General features: G+C 34.3%; 1 protein-coding gene across 3 annotated transcripts in view; it reads right to left on the reverse strand.

Moving 5' to 3' along the window:
- Nucleotides 1-3,962: 3,962 nt before the first annotated feature.
- Nucleotides 3,963-17,356, reverse strand: part of DIPK2A (divergent protein kinase domain 2A) — a 30,802-nt gene continuing 17,408 nt past the window's right edge. For all 3 annotated transcript variants that reach the window (XM_077864852.1, XM_077864851.1, XM_077864853.1), the window contains exons 2-3: nt 11,661-11,964; nt 3,963-6,813 (exon numbers count right to left, since the gene is read on the reverse strand). In XM_077864852.1, coding sequence (XP_077720978.1) covers nt 6,482-6,813; nt 11,661-11,907 — 579 coding nt within the window. In that variant the 5' untranslated portion in view covers nt 11,908-11,964 and the 3' untranslated portion in view covers nt 3,963-6,481. The remainder of the gene's footprint in view (nt 6,814-11,660; nt 11,965-17,356) is intronic.

A 17,356-nucleotide genomic window follows, 5' to 3' on the forward strand; every position in this document is an offset into this window, starting at 1 on the left:
GTCTCTGTCTCTCTCATGAATAAATAATCTTAAAAAAAGCAATTTAATCTGAGTTATAAAGAGATAAAAGTCATGGTGGTCATGCACGGACAGCAAGAAGCCAATTTTTAATTCTTAAATGAAGCTCCTTCTCTCTCTGGGCAAACCATCAATGTTTATTACAATACACTTGTATACTGCTTTGCAGCTACAGTCTTACTCTACATTACCCTATCTGTCCAGTAAACTTACAATAGAGTCAAAGAGGAAATTCAGAGTTTCCTTGATGTGAACACTGTCTCATAGACGTTAATTTGTCTAGGGTAAAAACTGGTAACTAGTAAGAGATTGAGACTCTCCTTCTCAGAAACATCTAAGTATACATTTTTAATTGTTTCCTCACTTTTTAATTGCCTTTTCTCAAATGACTTAAGAGAAACATTATATTGTTAAGTGTAAGATTCCTATTTATTATGGTTTGAATAACAGCAAGTGACTTTTTTTTTTTTTTTTTTTTTTTTTTAGAGAGAGAGAGAGAGTGTGCATGAGAGGGGTGGGGAATGGGGAAGATCAGAGGGAGAGGGAGAAGTAGACTCCCCACTGAGCATGGAGCCCAACACAGAGCTTGATCCCAGAACTCCCATATCATGACTTGAGCAGAATGCAGACACTTAACCAAATGAATCACCCAGGCGCTCCAAGATAGAATCTTAAGTAGGCTCCACAACAGCATGGAGCCCATTGTGGAGCTTGATCTCATGACCCTGAGAGCATGACCGGAGCTGAAATCAAGTCAGATGCTTAACCAACTGAGCACCCTGCAGATGACTTTTTTTTTTTTTTTAAGATTTTACTTATTTGAGAGGGGAGGAGGGGCAGGGAGGGAGGGAGAGGGACAAGCAGACTCTATGCAGAGCGTGGACCCCAGAGCAGGGCTCAATCCCAGGACTGCAAGATCATGACCTGAGCCAAAATCAAGAGTTGGCCACTCAACCACCTGAGACACCCAGGCACCCTGCAAATGACTTTTTAAAAGAATAATTGATCCTCAAAACTTCATCACATCTAAGAGTGAAACAATTATCATTAACTAGTTCCATTAAGGGCACAATCTGCTTGTAACTCAACTCTTAGCTTATCCTACTTTTCCAAACACTTGAAAATAAATGGTCTGAAAATCATTACATAAAATGACCACAAAAAATATATATAGTGTCCCAGTAAAAGTGAGAAAATCAAAGAAACTCAACCCATGGTATTACTATAAAAATATAGGCATTGATTTAAAATAAACTCTAAAAGGTTGATTTTTAAAGTTGCTGATGACAGCTAAAAACACAGCTTTTAAAGCAAATCTCAGAAAATATATAATTTGGGCTGGGTGTGTTTTTCTCACCACTCCCTCCCCACCAACTCAGTATTACTGATTATTCAAAAAATGGAAAGACAACCTCCATAAACATCCTTGGAATGCTGCAAGTATAATGAAGTAATTTAGGTAACTAAAAAAAAAAAAAAAAAATGGATGAAGACATATTACAGGAAACTAAAATAAATAAGAGTACAAAAAAAATTAAGAGTCCACTTAATGACATTGGAGGGCCATTAACTTTCAGATTAAAATGAAATACTGAAAGATCATTGCTTTTGTAGTCCTGTCTTCATCTAACAGCCTATAAGACTTCTTTCAATATTTACTTAAACATGTGATACACATAGAAAACGAAAAGCTAAAATTAACAAAACACCATGCCTGACTAACTGTTGAGCTTAGTTTTTAATGTCCCCTTACAAGGGAGACTTTTTTACGAATATATATTCTTAGAACTTAGAGTACAGGACAAGGCCTACAGTTTCAACAATATCTGTGGGATTAAAAAAAGGTGAAAGTAAACAAAATTTTAAAGGCTGGTAGATTCCCTAGAGAAAAGATATTTGTAAACTCATTATGGGAACAGTATTGTGGGAACAGTAATCTTACTATATAGATCTAAGAGAAGTCAAAGGGAAAAAGATCTTACTCCTTTATGAGATTTTGTTTTCAAACCTTTTTCATGTCTCTTCTGAACCCTGACTTCCACTTCTTGACCTTGTCTGTATCTCACTTGGGATTGCACTCTCATTGCACTCATAAATCTCCTCCAGTAATTTATAGCAATTGAGGAAATGCATATGAATGTGTTTTACAATTATATATACATATTCTTTCCTTAAACTATAACTTCTGATTCTCAAGAGCTGCAACATGGTATATAGTAGAAAGAATATTGAAGTCAATCAGAAAATCACTGTTGAGACCCAGGTCTGCCACTATTTTTGTGATCATGGGCAAGTAACTTTTCAAAAGAAAAAGAACTAAAATAGGGATGCCTAGGTGGCTCAGTGGTTGAGGATCTGCCTCTGGCTCAGGGCGTGATCCCAGGTCCCGCAAATGAGTCCCCTTTTCAGGCTCCCTACGAGGACCCTGCTTCTCCCTCTATGTCTCTGCCTCTCTATGTCTCTCATGAATAAATAAAATTTTTAGAAAAAAAAAAAAAACGAAAATACTCTTACTCAAAATTTAGACATGTAGTTAACTTTGTATAGAATAAAGTATATAACCCAGTATAGAATAGGTACTTTTGTTTTTTTCCACACATTAAAACAAAGTACACACTAAAGTGGATGAAGTTATCTAAGATCTTATTGTTTAGTTGTTCGAATCTGTTTCCAGTTTTAAAGTTGATTTGTTCGAATCAGGATACAAAGGTGACATTTCCATTTATTCTGTATGTTAAGATTCTTTTAATATGAAATTTGTTAAACAAAACCAAGTCACTTATCCTGCAGAATTACCCATGTTCTAGATTTTGTTGACTGTAGGTCCATGCTATCTTTTAACACTTTTCCTTGTGTTGTAGATCTCCTATTAATAGATCTAGGGGCTTGATCCGATTTTTTTTTTCCTTTTCTTGCCAATTTTTTTTTCTCCTTTTCTTGTGGTGCTGGATACTTTTCTTTGAGTCACAGTATAAGGCACATCATTAAGATTGACCAGTGTGTTCAGGTCTTGTCATCTTCATCTATCCATACAAAGTTCCTCATTAGCTTTTCAATTAATGGCTTCAGTAGCAACTGATGAACATTGTCTAGCTCTTTTATTAGGAATTATGAAATGGTGATATTCTAACACTCCTTCTGCATTTAACTGTTATAATTCTATATATTTTATGAATTCTTCTGGTGAATTATTTGATTACCCTGGGGTAAGGCAGGATGAATGCTTCTTTGTCTCCAAGTTACCAGTTAGTTTGCACACTAACCCCTTAATATCCTTCCAAAGGTGAATGGATTGGTTTGTCTTTGTTTGCTGTTAGTATTTTGAATGCATAATTTACATATTTACAATGTTTTGGTCCATTTTAGTTATTATCCTTATTGATCATCAAATTAAATCCCTGTATATAGCCAGCAGGATCTTGAGTTTTTGAGAAAAGACAGTGGTATTTGAGAATTTTCCTGCTTTGGTGATGCTGAGGTATTACTGTTAATTTTTAGATGTAAAATGGTAATGTGATTTTGTTGTAAGAGAAATGTATATCTCTGAATCAAATAACATTTCAGATTTGCTCAAAATAACCTGGGGTCAAGTAAGTTGGGACATAGATGAAAGAAGTTTGGCCACATGTTTGCTAACTTTTGAAGTTAGTATAACCATAGTTAACTATTGTTCCTTACGTTATTCTCCTGTATACATTTGAAAAATCCCATGTTTTATTTTATAACTCCCATTTCAGCAGTAAAAGTTATCTATTACAGAAAAGAGTCTACTACAGAAAAACAGAAGAAAACACACAAACTTTAAGTCCAGCACACTACCAACTGGATAGTTTCTGAAAATGGTATCATAATACATGCAAAAGGAAAAAAACAACTTATCTACACAACCTCACTTTCCATTCAAAAACATTTGGATATTTGAAGTTAAGAGATAGTCTGAAAAGTGTGATTCTTAAAGTATTCTTTATTAAGATCATTAAAAGTTGTAGAAACAACTTTATATTATAAAGGCACAGGGAGACAGTTCTGATAAAATATTCAAATTAAACAGTAACTTACAGTACAAAAGACAATTTTAATGCACATACAAACCCCAAATGTCTGATTCAAAAATATTTTACTGTGTCTATTAATGGGCAATGATTAAAAATATAAATTGCTGCTGTATAATAAATATCTGATAGTGAACATCTTGATAGCAAAGTGAACAAAATATTTATTGCTTTTCACGTACATATTTTTCCCTGTAATTTAAAATTCCTAATTCTTTTACTATCTTCTCAACTTTTTCCAAGGATAAAAGAAATTCCACATAATCTCATGGGGGAAATGGTAGTTTTAAGAACTACCTCCAGTAGCAATCACTGCTGGCAGTATTTTCTCACTTCCTTTTCTGCAATCACAATCACTTTTCCAAAGTAAGATAAAGGTTTGCTAAGCCGCATAAAGACAACCCTCTGTGACTGGCATTCTAAAGTTTGTAATGAACACTTATCAAATATAAAAGGTGCTCTGTTTTGAAAATGTGTATTTTATTTGAAGTTCTGAGTAATGGTGAATGACAAATAATTTTACCTGCTCCCCTCAAAAATTTCTGAAGTTGTAAAAAGTCAGCTTTAGTAAAATTTCTAGGACTTAAGTGTTTCTTTGAGGGCTAGTTGATACCTGTAATATATGGATGTATAGAAATTAACATAATGCAATCTATTTTATAATGGAGAGACCTTACTTTTCTCCTCCCAGTTTTATACTGGGGTTAACAGTATTCATTTCATCATGCTTTTTTGTAGCAACCCAGTTATAGATGGTACAAGTAGAATTTCTATCACAACAGTAAAATAACATGAATGTACCACACTAACTCAATGCTATCTCAACTTAAATACCTACATTGAAGTATTTGATAATCATTGTAAAGTTACTTAACCATATGTCATGTTCAGACAGTGTGTAGCAGCTAGTAATGTGCCTGGCACAGAGTTGATGCTCAATAAATAGTTGCTGAATGAATGAAACAGAAAAGAAAAACTTGGCTTTGGTTGTGCATATTTTAATCACTTTCTGATTTAGAATAAAGTCAGTTTAGAACTAGATACTGCGTACTATACCAAATTTTGCCATAAGTTAAAGCAGTAACTAAAAAAAAAGTTATCACCTATGTTAGTGATAGTCAATTTATATACTGTAACTTTTTAAAATAGCCCACAAATTTCACATAGTTGTTAATTTTTATCCAAGTATTTAAATTTGATGTTTTGATGCTTAACAATGGGGTAATGAAGACCAGGCTGGGCAGACTGGCTAAACTATGCTTTTGAATAAAAATTACTAGTCCATCAATAAATAAAAAGTTATGATGCCCAAATAAACTCAAATGATGACTATACCGTGTTAATTTCTGTTACTACCAATGAATATAAAGTAGGATATCTTGAAGTCACATATGCTTGGAAGCAGTAGCTTACCTTTGCAACATAAAATAACCAGTAAGATGTGAATGTAATAATGACATAGTATTGGAAGTGTGACAGTAAGAATATGTAGGTGATCAATTTTAAAGTCTAACCGTGACACTAGATCTAACATTTCTTTGGCATATGCATTGGACTATATTGGACTAGTTAGCATTTAAAAAATACTGTTGTTTTTTTTCTCAATCAAAATTAACATAAAGGTGTAGATTGCTAGTATACTCTTCTTAAAGCCTTTTAAAGGACAAGATGACATTTTGTAACATATGCCAAACTTCCGTGTTTAGTGTACACTTATAGGCATAGAGGGATGTAACTGTTAAATAACCTTGAATGATTTCATGCAATGGTGAAACCACAGAAAGTGGGGAGAAAAGTATTTACATAATAAAATATTCAGCTCTCTGAAAATACAGTAAACCTGGGAATCTTGCCCTACCAGGAAATGTGTACCGCATAGCACTGAACAAAAGCTAGTTCAAATTTAAATAAACACCTAGAATAACCTGAATGTGTGAAATTTAATAAAAAACATAAAAATGGGGGGAAAAATACCTACACATCAGAAGGAAAAAGTGGCCTATAAAACAGGCCAATCTAACTTGACATTCAAAGTAAATGCAAGAGATTCACAAAATCATGATAGTAATGCAAACTAAGTCAAATACCAAGTACCCTTTGATACACAAGCCAATGTAACTATCAGACTCATTTCCAATAGCTTCACAATATTTAATAATCCACTCAGGCATTCAAGGGAGCAAAGCAGTCAATGATAGCTCAAGTCTCCAAAGTGTAAGAACAAACTTATTTGCAGAAGCATCATGTGATTTTTGAAGTAATGTCTTATTTTGATGTTAACATAAGATATCAGTGCAAGGTTTATCATTCTCTGAATGTATTACTTCCAAATTTCATTTTTCCAGATAGTTTTTGGTGGTTTAGTTTTAGCCAGTGCTATTTAAATGGAGAAAAGAAAAGTTCACCATAGACTACCTCACATTGTTACTCAATTGTGCTAGGTATTCACGCAGTTCTTTTGCAGCCTGGAATCTGCCATAGCGCTTCTTTGGGTTGGCACACTCGTCCAGCAAGGCCTCTAGACGGCCATCTTTGGCAATTTCACTTGGTGGATCATGAAGAAGTCCTCCAGAAGTGCCACGCCAGGTGGCATGTCTGGATAAGAGGTTCTGACAAACAGCGTAGTAATTGTGGTCCACAGTTGCACGAGCACAAAGAATTTCTTTTGAAAACGATAAGCAAGCCTCCTTATCACAGTCATCAAATTTGCTTTCGTACCACACATCCCAGTTTTCAGGTTTATCTGTAAAAGGGGGAAAAGCAGAAAGAGAAAAATACATTTTAAGAGAGTTTCCATTCCTTCCCAAAATATTTTACTAATTAACAGAGTAGTATTTGTTCCTAAAATTGTATTATAATTTTAAATACTGAAATTTATTGATTTATATATAAACATGGGAATTCATCAATGCCAGAGCAAAAATCAGAAGAGGTCTCTAACTATTGAAGGGTTCAGTCTAGATGGAAACTTTCTATCACATAGAGAAAGTGCCACACAGAGAAGCAGGACGCAATGCTTCAAGAATACAGAGAAGCAGTACTTCTGCCTGGCACTGAAGAAAGCTGTGTAGAAAACATGTGATTTAGGTCTTTACTAAGCAAATGTGAAAATAAATGAGGGAAAACTGTATTTTGGGCCCAGTATAGTTTGTGCAAAGGCATACACTTAAGGGTTTGTTCAGCTGATTCAGGAGACAGTAATAAGTTCATGGAGGCTAACCTGTGAGACAGCTACCTGGGGAGATGGTACAGATGAGGCTACGAAGAGATGATTATAACAACCTGTAGTCCAGGAAAAAAAGCCAAATTGTAGAAACACAGGAGTTTAGTTTTGAGTAAAGTTTAAGGTTCTAATTGGATGGCAAGGTAGATACTATTTACATACTAGTATTAATATTTTATATATAAATAGAGAGTAAATATAAAGTAGCTATGAGGTATTCAGGTGGGTATATCACATATGCAACTAGAAATAGACTTGAAACTTAGAGGACTTAAAAAAAGAAACTTAGAGGACTTTGAAGTCAGAGGTACAGTACACATATTTAGAACACATCAACATACAAGTGCTTAATGGAGCCAAGAGAAGAGCTGTATTATATTGGAAAGCATGTTCAAAGCAAATGAAAAAAACAAAGACAGGGCAGACCCTTGGAACTTAAGGGGTTGGCAGAGGAAAGATAAGTGAAAAACATTCATTCAGCAAGTAACTATTTGCCTACTCTATAGCAGGCAAGGGTATATACTGGTAAAGAAAATAAATAGATGGTTTCTGCCCTCACCAGCTTACAATCAACTATGTGAAACAGACATTAAATAAGTAGATAAACAAATAATGGGAAATGCTACAAAGGAAACAAACCTTTTTATAGTAGAAAGGTTTATGAAAGAAACAACCCTCTAGCATTAGATATACTGGTCAAATGTAACATTTAAGCTAAGGTTCAAAGGACAAGTAGTTAGCTGTATACAGAAGAAAGAGGAAGCATTTTTTTAAATTTATTTTTATTTTATTTAAATTCAATTAATTAACATATAATGTAATATTGGTTTCAGAGGTAGAGGTCAGTGATTCATCAGTCTTAAAGAATACCCAGTGCTCATTTCATCATGTGCCCTCCTTAATCCCATCACACAGTAACCCATCCCCCACCTCCTCCCCTCCAAGGAACTTCAGTTTGTTTCCTATGGTTAAGAGTCTCTTATAGTTTGTCTCCCTCTCTGATTTCGCCTTGTTTATTTTTTCAAAACTCTTTCTCTATGATCGTCTGTTTTATTTCTCAAATTCCACATTTGAGTGAGATCATACGATAATTGTCTTCTCTGATTGATTTATTTTGCTTAGGATAATATCCAATAGCTCCATTCACATGGTGAGATGAGGCATTTTAGGCAGAGGAAACAGTATATAGAAAAGCCCAGAAGCAAAAAGGTTCATTCAAGAAACCAAAAGGCCACTGTAGCTAAAGCATCAAGGGCAGTAGACAGTGGAGTATTAAAACTGAAGCAGATTGGGCCCTGATTAAGAATTTTTTTCCTGGGGATCCCTGGGTGGCTCAGTGGTTTAGTGCCCGTCTTCGGCCCAGGGCGTGATCCTGGAGTTCCATGATAGAATCCCACATCAGGCTCCCTGCATGGAGCCTGCTTCTCCCTCTGCCTGTGTCTCTGCCTCTCTCTGTCTCTCATGAATAAATAAATAAAATCTTAAAAAAAAATTTTTTTTCCTTTCTTTCTCTTTAAGGTTCCTTTTAAATATTAGAGAGTATTAGTCTACTTTTGTTTGAAACATTCACATTCAAATGTTACAAAACATAAAAAATTCGTTCACCCTAAGCATTTTGTAATTTAAGTATAATTAAGATACAATATTATGTTAGTTTCAGGTGTACAACATATTGATTTGCCAATTCTATACATTATTCAACGCTCACTATGATGCTGTCAACTGTCACCACACGTTACTACATAATTGACTATATTTCCCATGCTGCACTTTTCTTCTTTTGACTTACTTTGTAACTTTAAATTTATATACCTTTATCCCCTTTATCTATTTTGCCCATCTCCCCTCTGACAACCATCAATTTGTTCTCTGTATTTAAGTGTCTGGGTTTTTTGTTTGTTTTTTCCTTTATTTTTTTATATTCCACATAAGTGAAATCATAGTATTTGCCTTTCTCTTTGTGACTTATTTCACTTAGTGTAATACCTTCTAAGTCAATCCATGTCATTGCAAATGGCAAGATCTCATCCTTTTTTATGGCTAAACTTTCATTTTGTGTATGTATGTGCGTGTATATCATATGTATATGTGTGTGTGTGTATCATGTGTGTATACACACACATATACCCACCACTCCCTCTTTATCCATTCACCTTGAATTCCTTCCGTATCTAGGCTATTGTAAATAATGGTATAGCAAACACAGGGGTGCATTTATCTTCTCAAATTAATGTTATTGTTTTCTTTGGATAAATACACAGTAGTGGAATTACTGGATCATATGGAATTTCTATTTAATTTTTTGAGGAACCTCCATACTATCTATTTTCCACAGTGGTTGCACCAATTTATATTCACATCAGCAATGCATGATGGTTCCCTTTTCTCCACATCATTGCCAACAGTTGTTAATTGTCTTTTAGATACTAACCCTTCTGACTAGTGTGAGGTATTATCTCACTGTGGTTTTGATCTGCATTTCCCTGATGATTAGTGATGCTGAACATTTTTTCATGTGTCTGTTGGCCAGCTGTATGTCTTCTTTGGAAAAATGTTTAATTGAATTCTCTGCTCATTTTTTGATAAGATTACTTGTTTTTGTGGTGTTGACAGAATGTAAATAGGAGCTTGATTTTTACTTAAAGAATAATGGGAAGTTAACCCTACCATGAGACACTTGGAAAGAATTGGTGAGAGTTAAAGTAGCACTGGGGCAATGTTCACTGTATGAATATACTGGTGTGGCTGTGTTCATCCAAGATAAGGAATTAGTTGGTATAAAATTGTGACATATTATTCCAAGAATGTCTGCATAAAAAAAGTTACAAGAAATTATTTTTTTCAAAGAATTTTTTTTTTAATTTAGTCAGGAGAGACACAGTGAAAGAGAGAGAGAGAGAGAAAGAGAGGCAGAGACATAGGCTGAGGGAGAAGCAGACTCCATGCAAGGAGCCCAATGTGGGACTCAATCCCAGATTCGGGGATCACACCCTGGGCCAAAGGTAGACACTTAAGTGCTGTGCCACCTAGGTATCCCAAGAAATTATTTATACAAACACATTTCAGTGTTTGTAAATTTGTAAAGTTTTGAAAATTTTAAAAGTTTAGGCAAGTTGCACAACTTTGTAAGTACACTAAAAACCACTGAACTGTACATTTTCAAAAAGAAAAGAATGGTATAGGGCAGCCCCGGTAGCGCAGTGGTTTAGTGCCGCCTAAGCCTGGGGTGTGATCCTGGAGACCGGGGATCGAGTCCCACATCGGGTTCCCTGCATGGAGCCTGCTTCTCCCTCTGCCTGTGTCTCTGCCTCTCTCTCTCTCTGAATAAATAAACAAAAATATTTGTATAAAAAAAAAGAAAAGAAAAGAATGGTATAAGTTACTGCAACATTCACAAATGTAGGAAGAAGTGGAGAATAAAACACTCCAGCAGGGTGTTTACTCCCTGTAGGAGGATCTATGTGGCAAGTCAAGAAATAATAGTTTCGTGAATATGGAATCAGAACAAGATACTGGGAAAAATCAAGTATTTAACAGGATCAAGGTAAGATCATGCCACATCTAAGCGTCAACATAATAAAATGCTGTTGTTGCTTTCACTACATTCCCCAGGTGCCACACATTTTTGGACTGGGTTCATCAAAAGATCCTTATATGACAGGGGAGAAGATTAAAAATATAAGACCCTCACACCATAAAACAACTACCTTTCAGTTTCTTTTATTAAGTAAATTAATTATAGAGTTACAGGCTTTGTCCCTGGCACTTTAAAATTCCTGTGCCATTTAATTTTCAAAAAACTACAGAGAGTCTGCCCACCTATACCTACCATACAAGCTCACAAACCAATGGAGAGCTAAGTTTGGGAAAGATGTAATATCAAACCAAAGTTAGGGGTCTGCAGTGCTAGAAATTATATAAATGGTTAAAAGAAAAAAAAAAATCACCACAGGAACCCCAGAAAACAATGCACAGAACATCACTGTAGTGACCCCACAGAAAAATAAGACCTCCATGAGAGCAGAACAGTTTCTCTGGTAGTCTGTAACTAAATAAAAACCTAATTCTTCATTATACTCCTAAACTACAGAATGTAGATTAGATTGTAAGAAAAAGATGTGCACATACACACACATAGACACAAAGTATATCTGTGTCTGTTTATATCCAAAGGATATTTTATGAAACATGGAGAAACTGATTAGGAGTACAAATATAATAAACTGGTATGCATTTACTGATACTGGTCAACTAAAACAATGAGGCAAGGCTTCCATCTAAGAAGGAAATTAAAAGTTTGTTTCATATAAATATAAACTTTGACATAAAAAATGTATACAAGAAGCAAATATAAGTTATGTACTTACTTTGTCTAATTAACCTTTTGTCAGCAACCAAAACATTTTCAGCATCCACAATGATTACCTTCCCATCTCTAGGACCAACTGCAAAATTGTCAAAGCTGACATCCAGGAGGTAGAGTGCAAATTCAAAGTCATTGTTTGTAAGTTGCTCTGCTATTTCCATTAATTGCCAAGCGAGGTCAACTCGTTTCTCCCATGGTGCATTAAAGTAACTCCACAGTTCTTCTCCAACATAATTTACAGCCACCATTCTTCCACAAGCTCCAAGATATTTTGCAAATGGCCAACCTTCATCAGATGGAAAACTCTACAAAAGAATTACCTTAATATTATAAGAGATTCAGATGAAAATATTTTAGGTCTACCCCAGATCCTCTCAGCAGACATTGTTACTAGGTATATGCTTGGATGTTCTGTTATATTCAGGAGCTGAAAAGAGATAAACTTGATTTCTTTTCTAATTCTACCATTACTAGGGAGGGACCTGAAAAAACTTAAATAGGTAACTTTACATTATAAAGCTAAAACAGAATAAATAAGTCTTGCTTATCAAATTGCAGAACCAAACTGATAAACATATAAGGCACCTTCCTTATTACCAAATCTAGAAATATTTACATTTTCTTGTATCTTTTTGACTTAAGTACAGTCAACCATCCTTACTTTTGAATGAACAGCACTGCAGGCCTATTAGTCAGCAAGTATTTACCAGGCACCATGCACTGTGCTGTGCTGGCAATTAAGAGTGAACAAAACAGAGGGTCTCTAAAATACAAATTTTTGAAGAGCAGACAGATACTAAGCAAATAATTTTGAGTATAAGCAGTGTTAGTTACTAAGAGTAGTATAGGCCCTAAGAGAGCATTTATTTATTTAATTTATTTATTTTTTAAACAGAATTATTTTTTAATTTTTTATTTTTTTATTTATGATAGTCACACACACACACACACACACACACACACACACACACACAGAGAGAGAGAGAGAGAGGCAGAGACATAGGCAGAGGGAGAAGCAGGCTCCATGCACCGGGAGCCCGACGTGGGATTCGATCCCGGGTCTCCAGGATCGCGCCCTGGGCCAAAGGCAGGCGCTAAACTGCTGCGCCACCCAGGGATCCCCCTAAGAGAGCATTTAATAGAGACTTTACCTAGCCCACAAGCAGGCAGGGGTACAATTTACAGAGAGATTCAAAGAAGTGTTTCTTAATGTACACCCAAAGGTTGGTTAAGAGCAATCTGATATCCTATTGATGCAACCTGCACTCTACGTACCTTTGGTCCCAAGTCAGTCTCGTTTCCCTTTCTACTGCCACTATATTTTCTGTTCACCTTTAGTTCAATTTCAAAATTATTTATTCGCTTAATTTTAGCAAGGTTTCCTAATGGATTTTATAAACACTGGGAAAATTAATATCCTAAAACAAAAGTCTTTTGTGTTGATGAACAAGTCACTTTAAACTTAAAAGTAAGGCTTTATCTAAGATCTTTCCAGTGCTAAAATGACCACCTACAAAATAAGCACTGTGGTGCAAAAGGATGGGAAGTAATGTTTTAAACTTCTTGGAAAATAACATGACTACATGAAGTATAGAAGAAGCCTAGCACCTTTCCTTAAGTTGGGGGGAAAAAAAATTACAAGATGATATTTACACAAACACTGTAACAGAAACAAAGCAAGACACTGCAGAATATAAATATAGATTACTTCAATTGCTAAAAATTGAACAATCTACATACATTTAAAGAGCTAGCGATGAGGCTCTTCTTATGAAAATAAGTAATATTAACTTTACCTTGAACTTTCATAAAATTGAAAAAAAGTCAGTAATATCCTTAATATTTTTATCAACTGTAAAACAAAACGTTCTTAGAACTAAACTTGATCCGTAATTACCTATTTTCATTTGTGCTTCCTTTCAACTATGACTATTAAGGCATAGTAACTATACTTGTTTCTTTAGATGTGTAACTTTCTAAAGATTTTATGTATTTATTCATAAGACACACACACACACACACACAGAGATAGGCAGAGACACAGGCAGAGGAAGAAGCAGGCTCCCTGCAGGGAGCCCGGTGCAGGACTTGATTCCAGAACTCCAGGACCAAACCCTGAGCCAAAGGCAGACCGCTCAACCACTGAGCCACCCAGGCATCCCCGTATATGCAACTTTCTTTTAAATTTTAATATCTGCAGTTTTGTGATAAAACACTAATTATGTAAATTAAAAATTTAGATATGATAGTATGAATCTTTAAATATAGTAAGTGAATTGAGTCCATCTTAATTCAAAGGCAACATCCGATTCTTTAGCAAGAAGGAAGAGGGAAACACATTTCTCATCTTATACATGAGAATTTTTTTTTTTTTTTTTTTTTACTTCCTTGGGTACTGGGAAAAGTGAGATTGCTCATGTCCAATGTAAACTGCAAAAAACTGTCTGCTAACCAGGTTATTTTCAACTTTTTCTCTCAATTTTAAAATGCTTCCTTGACCTTGAAAATCTACACAAATTGCAAAAGATTTAACTCTTTCCCATTAGTATTCATGTACAAAGTCCCTGACGTAAAAAAAAGAGGGGGGGGAGGGAAGACTAAAAATTGGTAATATATGAAAATGAAATTGTATAGTTTTGTCCCACAAAAAAGTAAAACAAAATTCCTCCATACATTATTGGTATATTATTCACATGCCATACTGTAAAACAGATACAAACATATCTTTGTGAAAATAAAATGGTCTTTGACAACAGGAGAAAAGGGAACCCTGCCAACATCTGCACATGTACAAATGCCTCCTTGTTTTTGGAGCCTTTCCAACTGGCAAATGACAGTCAAATATACACTTCATTACCCAAGTCCCTAATAGGAGAAGATAAAATATATGAACAAATGTCACATTGAGCAATTTTGTATTCATACAGTGATTTCTGACAATATTAACTGAAATCCTGTTATGCCTCATTGTAAGAGCACTACAATTCTTTCATATAGCTTGTTACCTAATCTTTTGGAAGAACTTTAATAAATGAATCCACATTACTACTAGCTCAGATGACAAACATTTTTATTGTATAATCAAAATAGTCAGATTTCATTAATGATTAAGGAATTGTATTGAATACACTGTAGTACAAAGAAAATGCTCAAAGGAAGCCAAAACATAATTTTTATTTAAAACAATTCTGGCTTAGAACCAAATTATCATAGTCAAGCAGAGTTTGAGAGTTAAAATTTTAAGATGTAACAACATGGATTTGTTAAATATATCGAGCAATGAGAAACCTAACTTCTTACTTTTTGATTATCAAACTCTCAAAGGGCAAAATAAAATCCAGTGTAGCTGGAATAAGAATTTATTGCTGAGATCCACAGTTTTTATTTTAAAACAAATCTTAAAATCAGATTTTCAAATTGCCTACAACAGGCACGTGGTCTTCATAAAATGTGTGTATTTTAAGGAGTTATTTACAACTGAGAAAATATGTAAAATACTTTTCATTTGAAGGAAGGAGTCTTTAAACTTGGAATGGTTTAAATTCTAACTGGCCTGGAGGCTCTTGAATTATCTGTCCAGGGCTTTAAATCAGGTTGAATGTACATCGAGGTGTAATATGTAAAGTTTTTAAAAGTAAATTATTAGTTTAAAATTCTACGGAGGTATAAAATAGTTATAAAACTATGTATTTCCTTCCATCACTGTATTTTTTTAATTAAATTGGTGAGCACCCAAAGACAACTTCTATGATTATAACTACCAATGTAAAAATTAAAAATGGAAACTTAAGATTAACACTCTCAACTGGTAAGATCTTATGATCCATTAAATGTCTCTTGTTATGAAATCTAAGATAAATTAGTATGTCCCTTTATCTCTCTCTCTTTTTTTGGTAACAGAAAACTGCAAGCTACCTCTTGGATACCATAAAACTCAATACTAATAACAGTATTACAAGCAGTGACAGTAGCTTAAAGCCAAAGTTTCAGAAATAAGTAAACATAAACCACTAAGGTCATTTTCCATTTTAAAAGAAAATGAAATCAAGGTGACAAAATGCACATACTTGATATTAAAATAACGATTAGGAAATTTAGGTATTTTATATTCTTTATGGTATATAACATTTTATAAAATTTGATATTTAAAAGACAACAGAATATACAGGTAAATAATGAACTTGAAATCACAAGGGGAGCTTGAAGGTCCACCTTCACTATGCATCTCATAAATGTGACTGTGGCAAAGCCAAAACTTCTTAGAGTTTTAGTCTCTTCCTCTGTAAAACTGGAATATTTGTACCACCATATATATTCATCAAGGCAATCCAAGAGCCAAAGGAAAAAAAGAGTATGAAGTGTACTTTGCAGATTTATACTACCTTATAAAGAATTGCTTACCAAAACATATTATACTTCCTATTTAAATAAGAAGTCCAGGTATTCATCAGGTTATGCTTATTTTCATATTACATACTAAAAGTCAGCTACAAACAATGAACAGCTTCCAAATATAGTCAAGAACCACCAAATTAGAAAAGCATCACCACTATCCTCTAGCAGTTTCTAATTTACAATGAAATATATAAATTAGCTACCAAACTTTAAGAAGGCTTACTGCTATGAAAAATGTATAGGGCATCCACAAGCACCAAAAATACAAAAAAAAAATTAAACCTTGATACCATGTATACACATAAACTTAGCATTGTAATTTGATTTTCATTTATATGAAAATAAATTCTAAATGCTGAAGTAATCTATCATCTATTTATTGATCAAAACCATCATGTTAGGTTATGTGATTCATAACGGGGATGTGAAATCTAAGAATTCTTGAGTTGGAAGTACATGAGTTGTAAATCAAGTTCAATCTTACAAGCACAGTTTAAATGATTTGCCTAAAGTCATACAGATAAAAGAGGTAAAGTCAGGCTAGCTAATACAACCCCTCAATCCACTATCTTCATGTTTCAGAAGTTTCCAAATTTTGGAAAAGTTAATAGTGCATATATTGCATACTCATGTTATGGAGAGTCTGGGAAATATTATGTTGTGAATATAATGTAAGCTTATACATCCTAAATGGGATAAAGTACATAAAAATCTCATGTGTTTTTATATTTTTTTAATTTGACAACCCCTATTTTTTACAGGTTTTTAAGTCTGGAATTGCAATTAAGGGATTGTAGGTTAACCCACATTTCACTGACTGCTTACGCAGCTAGAGTAAGAGAGAGTGTCACTGTAGAATGAAGAGAATACAAGTTTTGTATAAAAAAATTCTAGATCTACCCTAACACCATCATGAAATGCTAAGTAAACAGTTGTAAATAAACAGTCCCTACTCTCAGGAAGCTTTTTTAACTTGAGTTGGGAGAAAGGTTACTAAATACACATAAATTATAAATTACAGAATTTATTACAAATTATAAGTAGAGTATGGTGAAAAAGAAACATAGGGATCTATTTCAGATTGATAAAGGGCAGCCTAAGAAAGTGCTACTTAGGCTGAGATCAAAAGGATGAGTATAATATTAGACAGACTGGGGAGAGGGCAGTAAGATAGGCATAGCAGAGTCAGAAACAGTATTCTCAGTACTGAAAAAAAGGCCAAAGCAGCTTCAGAAAAATGGATGAGGAAATGGCTTGAGGTAACAGTTAATAAGGGGAGGTAGGGATCAGATCATGTTGGGA

Source organism: Canis aureus, chromosome 22 (assembly GCF_053574225.1).
Source record: "Canis aureus isolate CA01 chromosome 22, VMU_Caureus_v.1.0, whole genome shotgun sequence".
Lineage (NCBI taxonomy): Eukaryota > Metazoa > Chordata > Mammalia > Carnivora > Canidae > Canis > Canis aureus.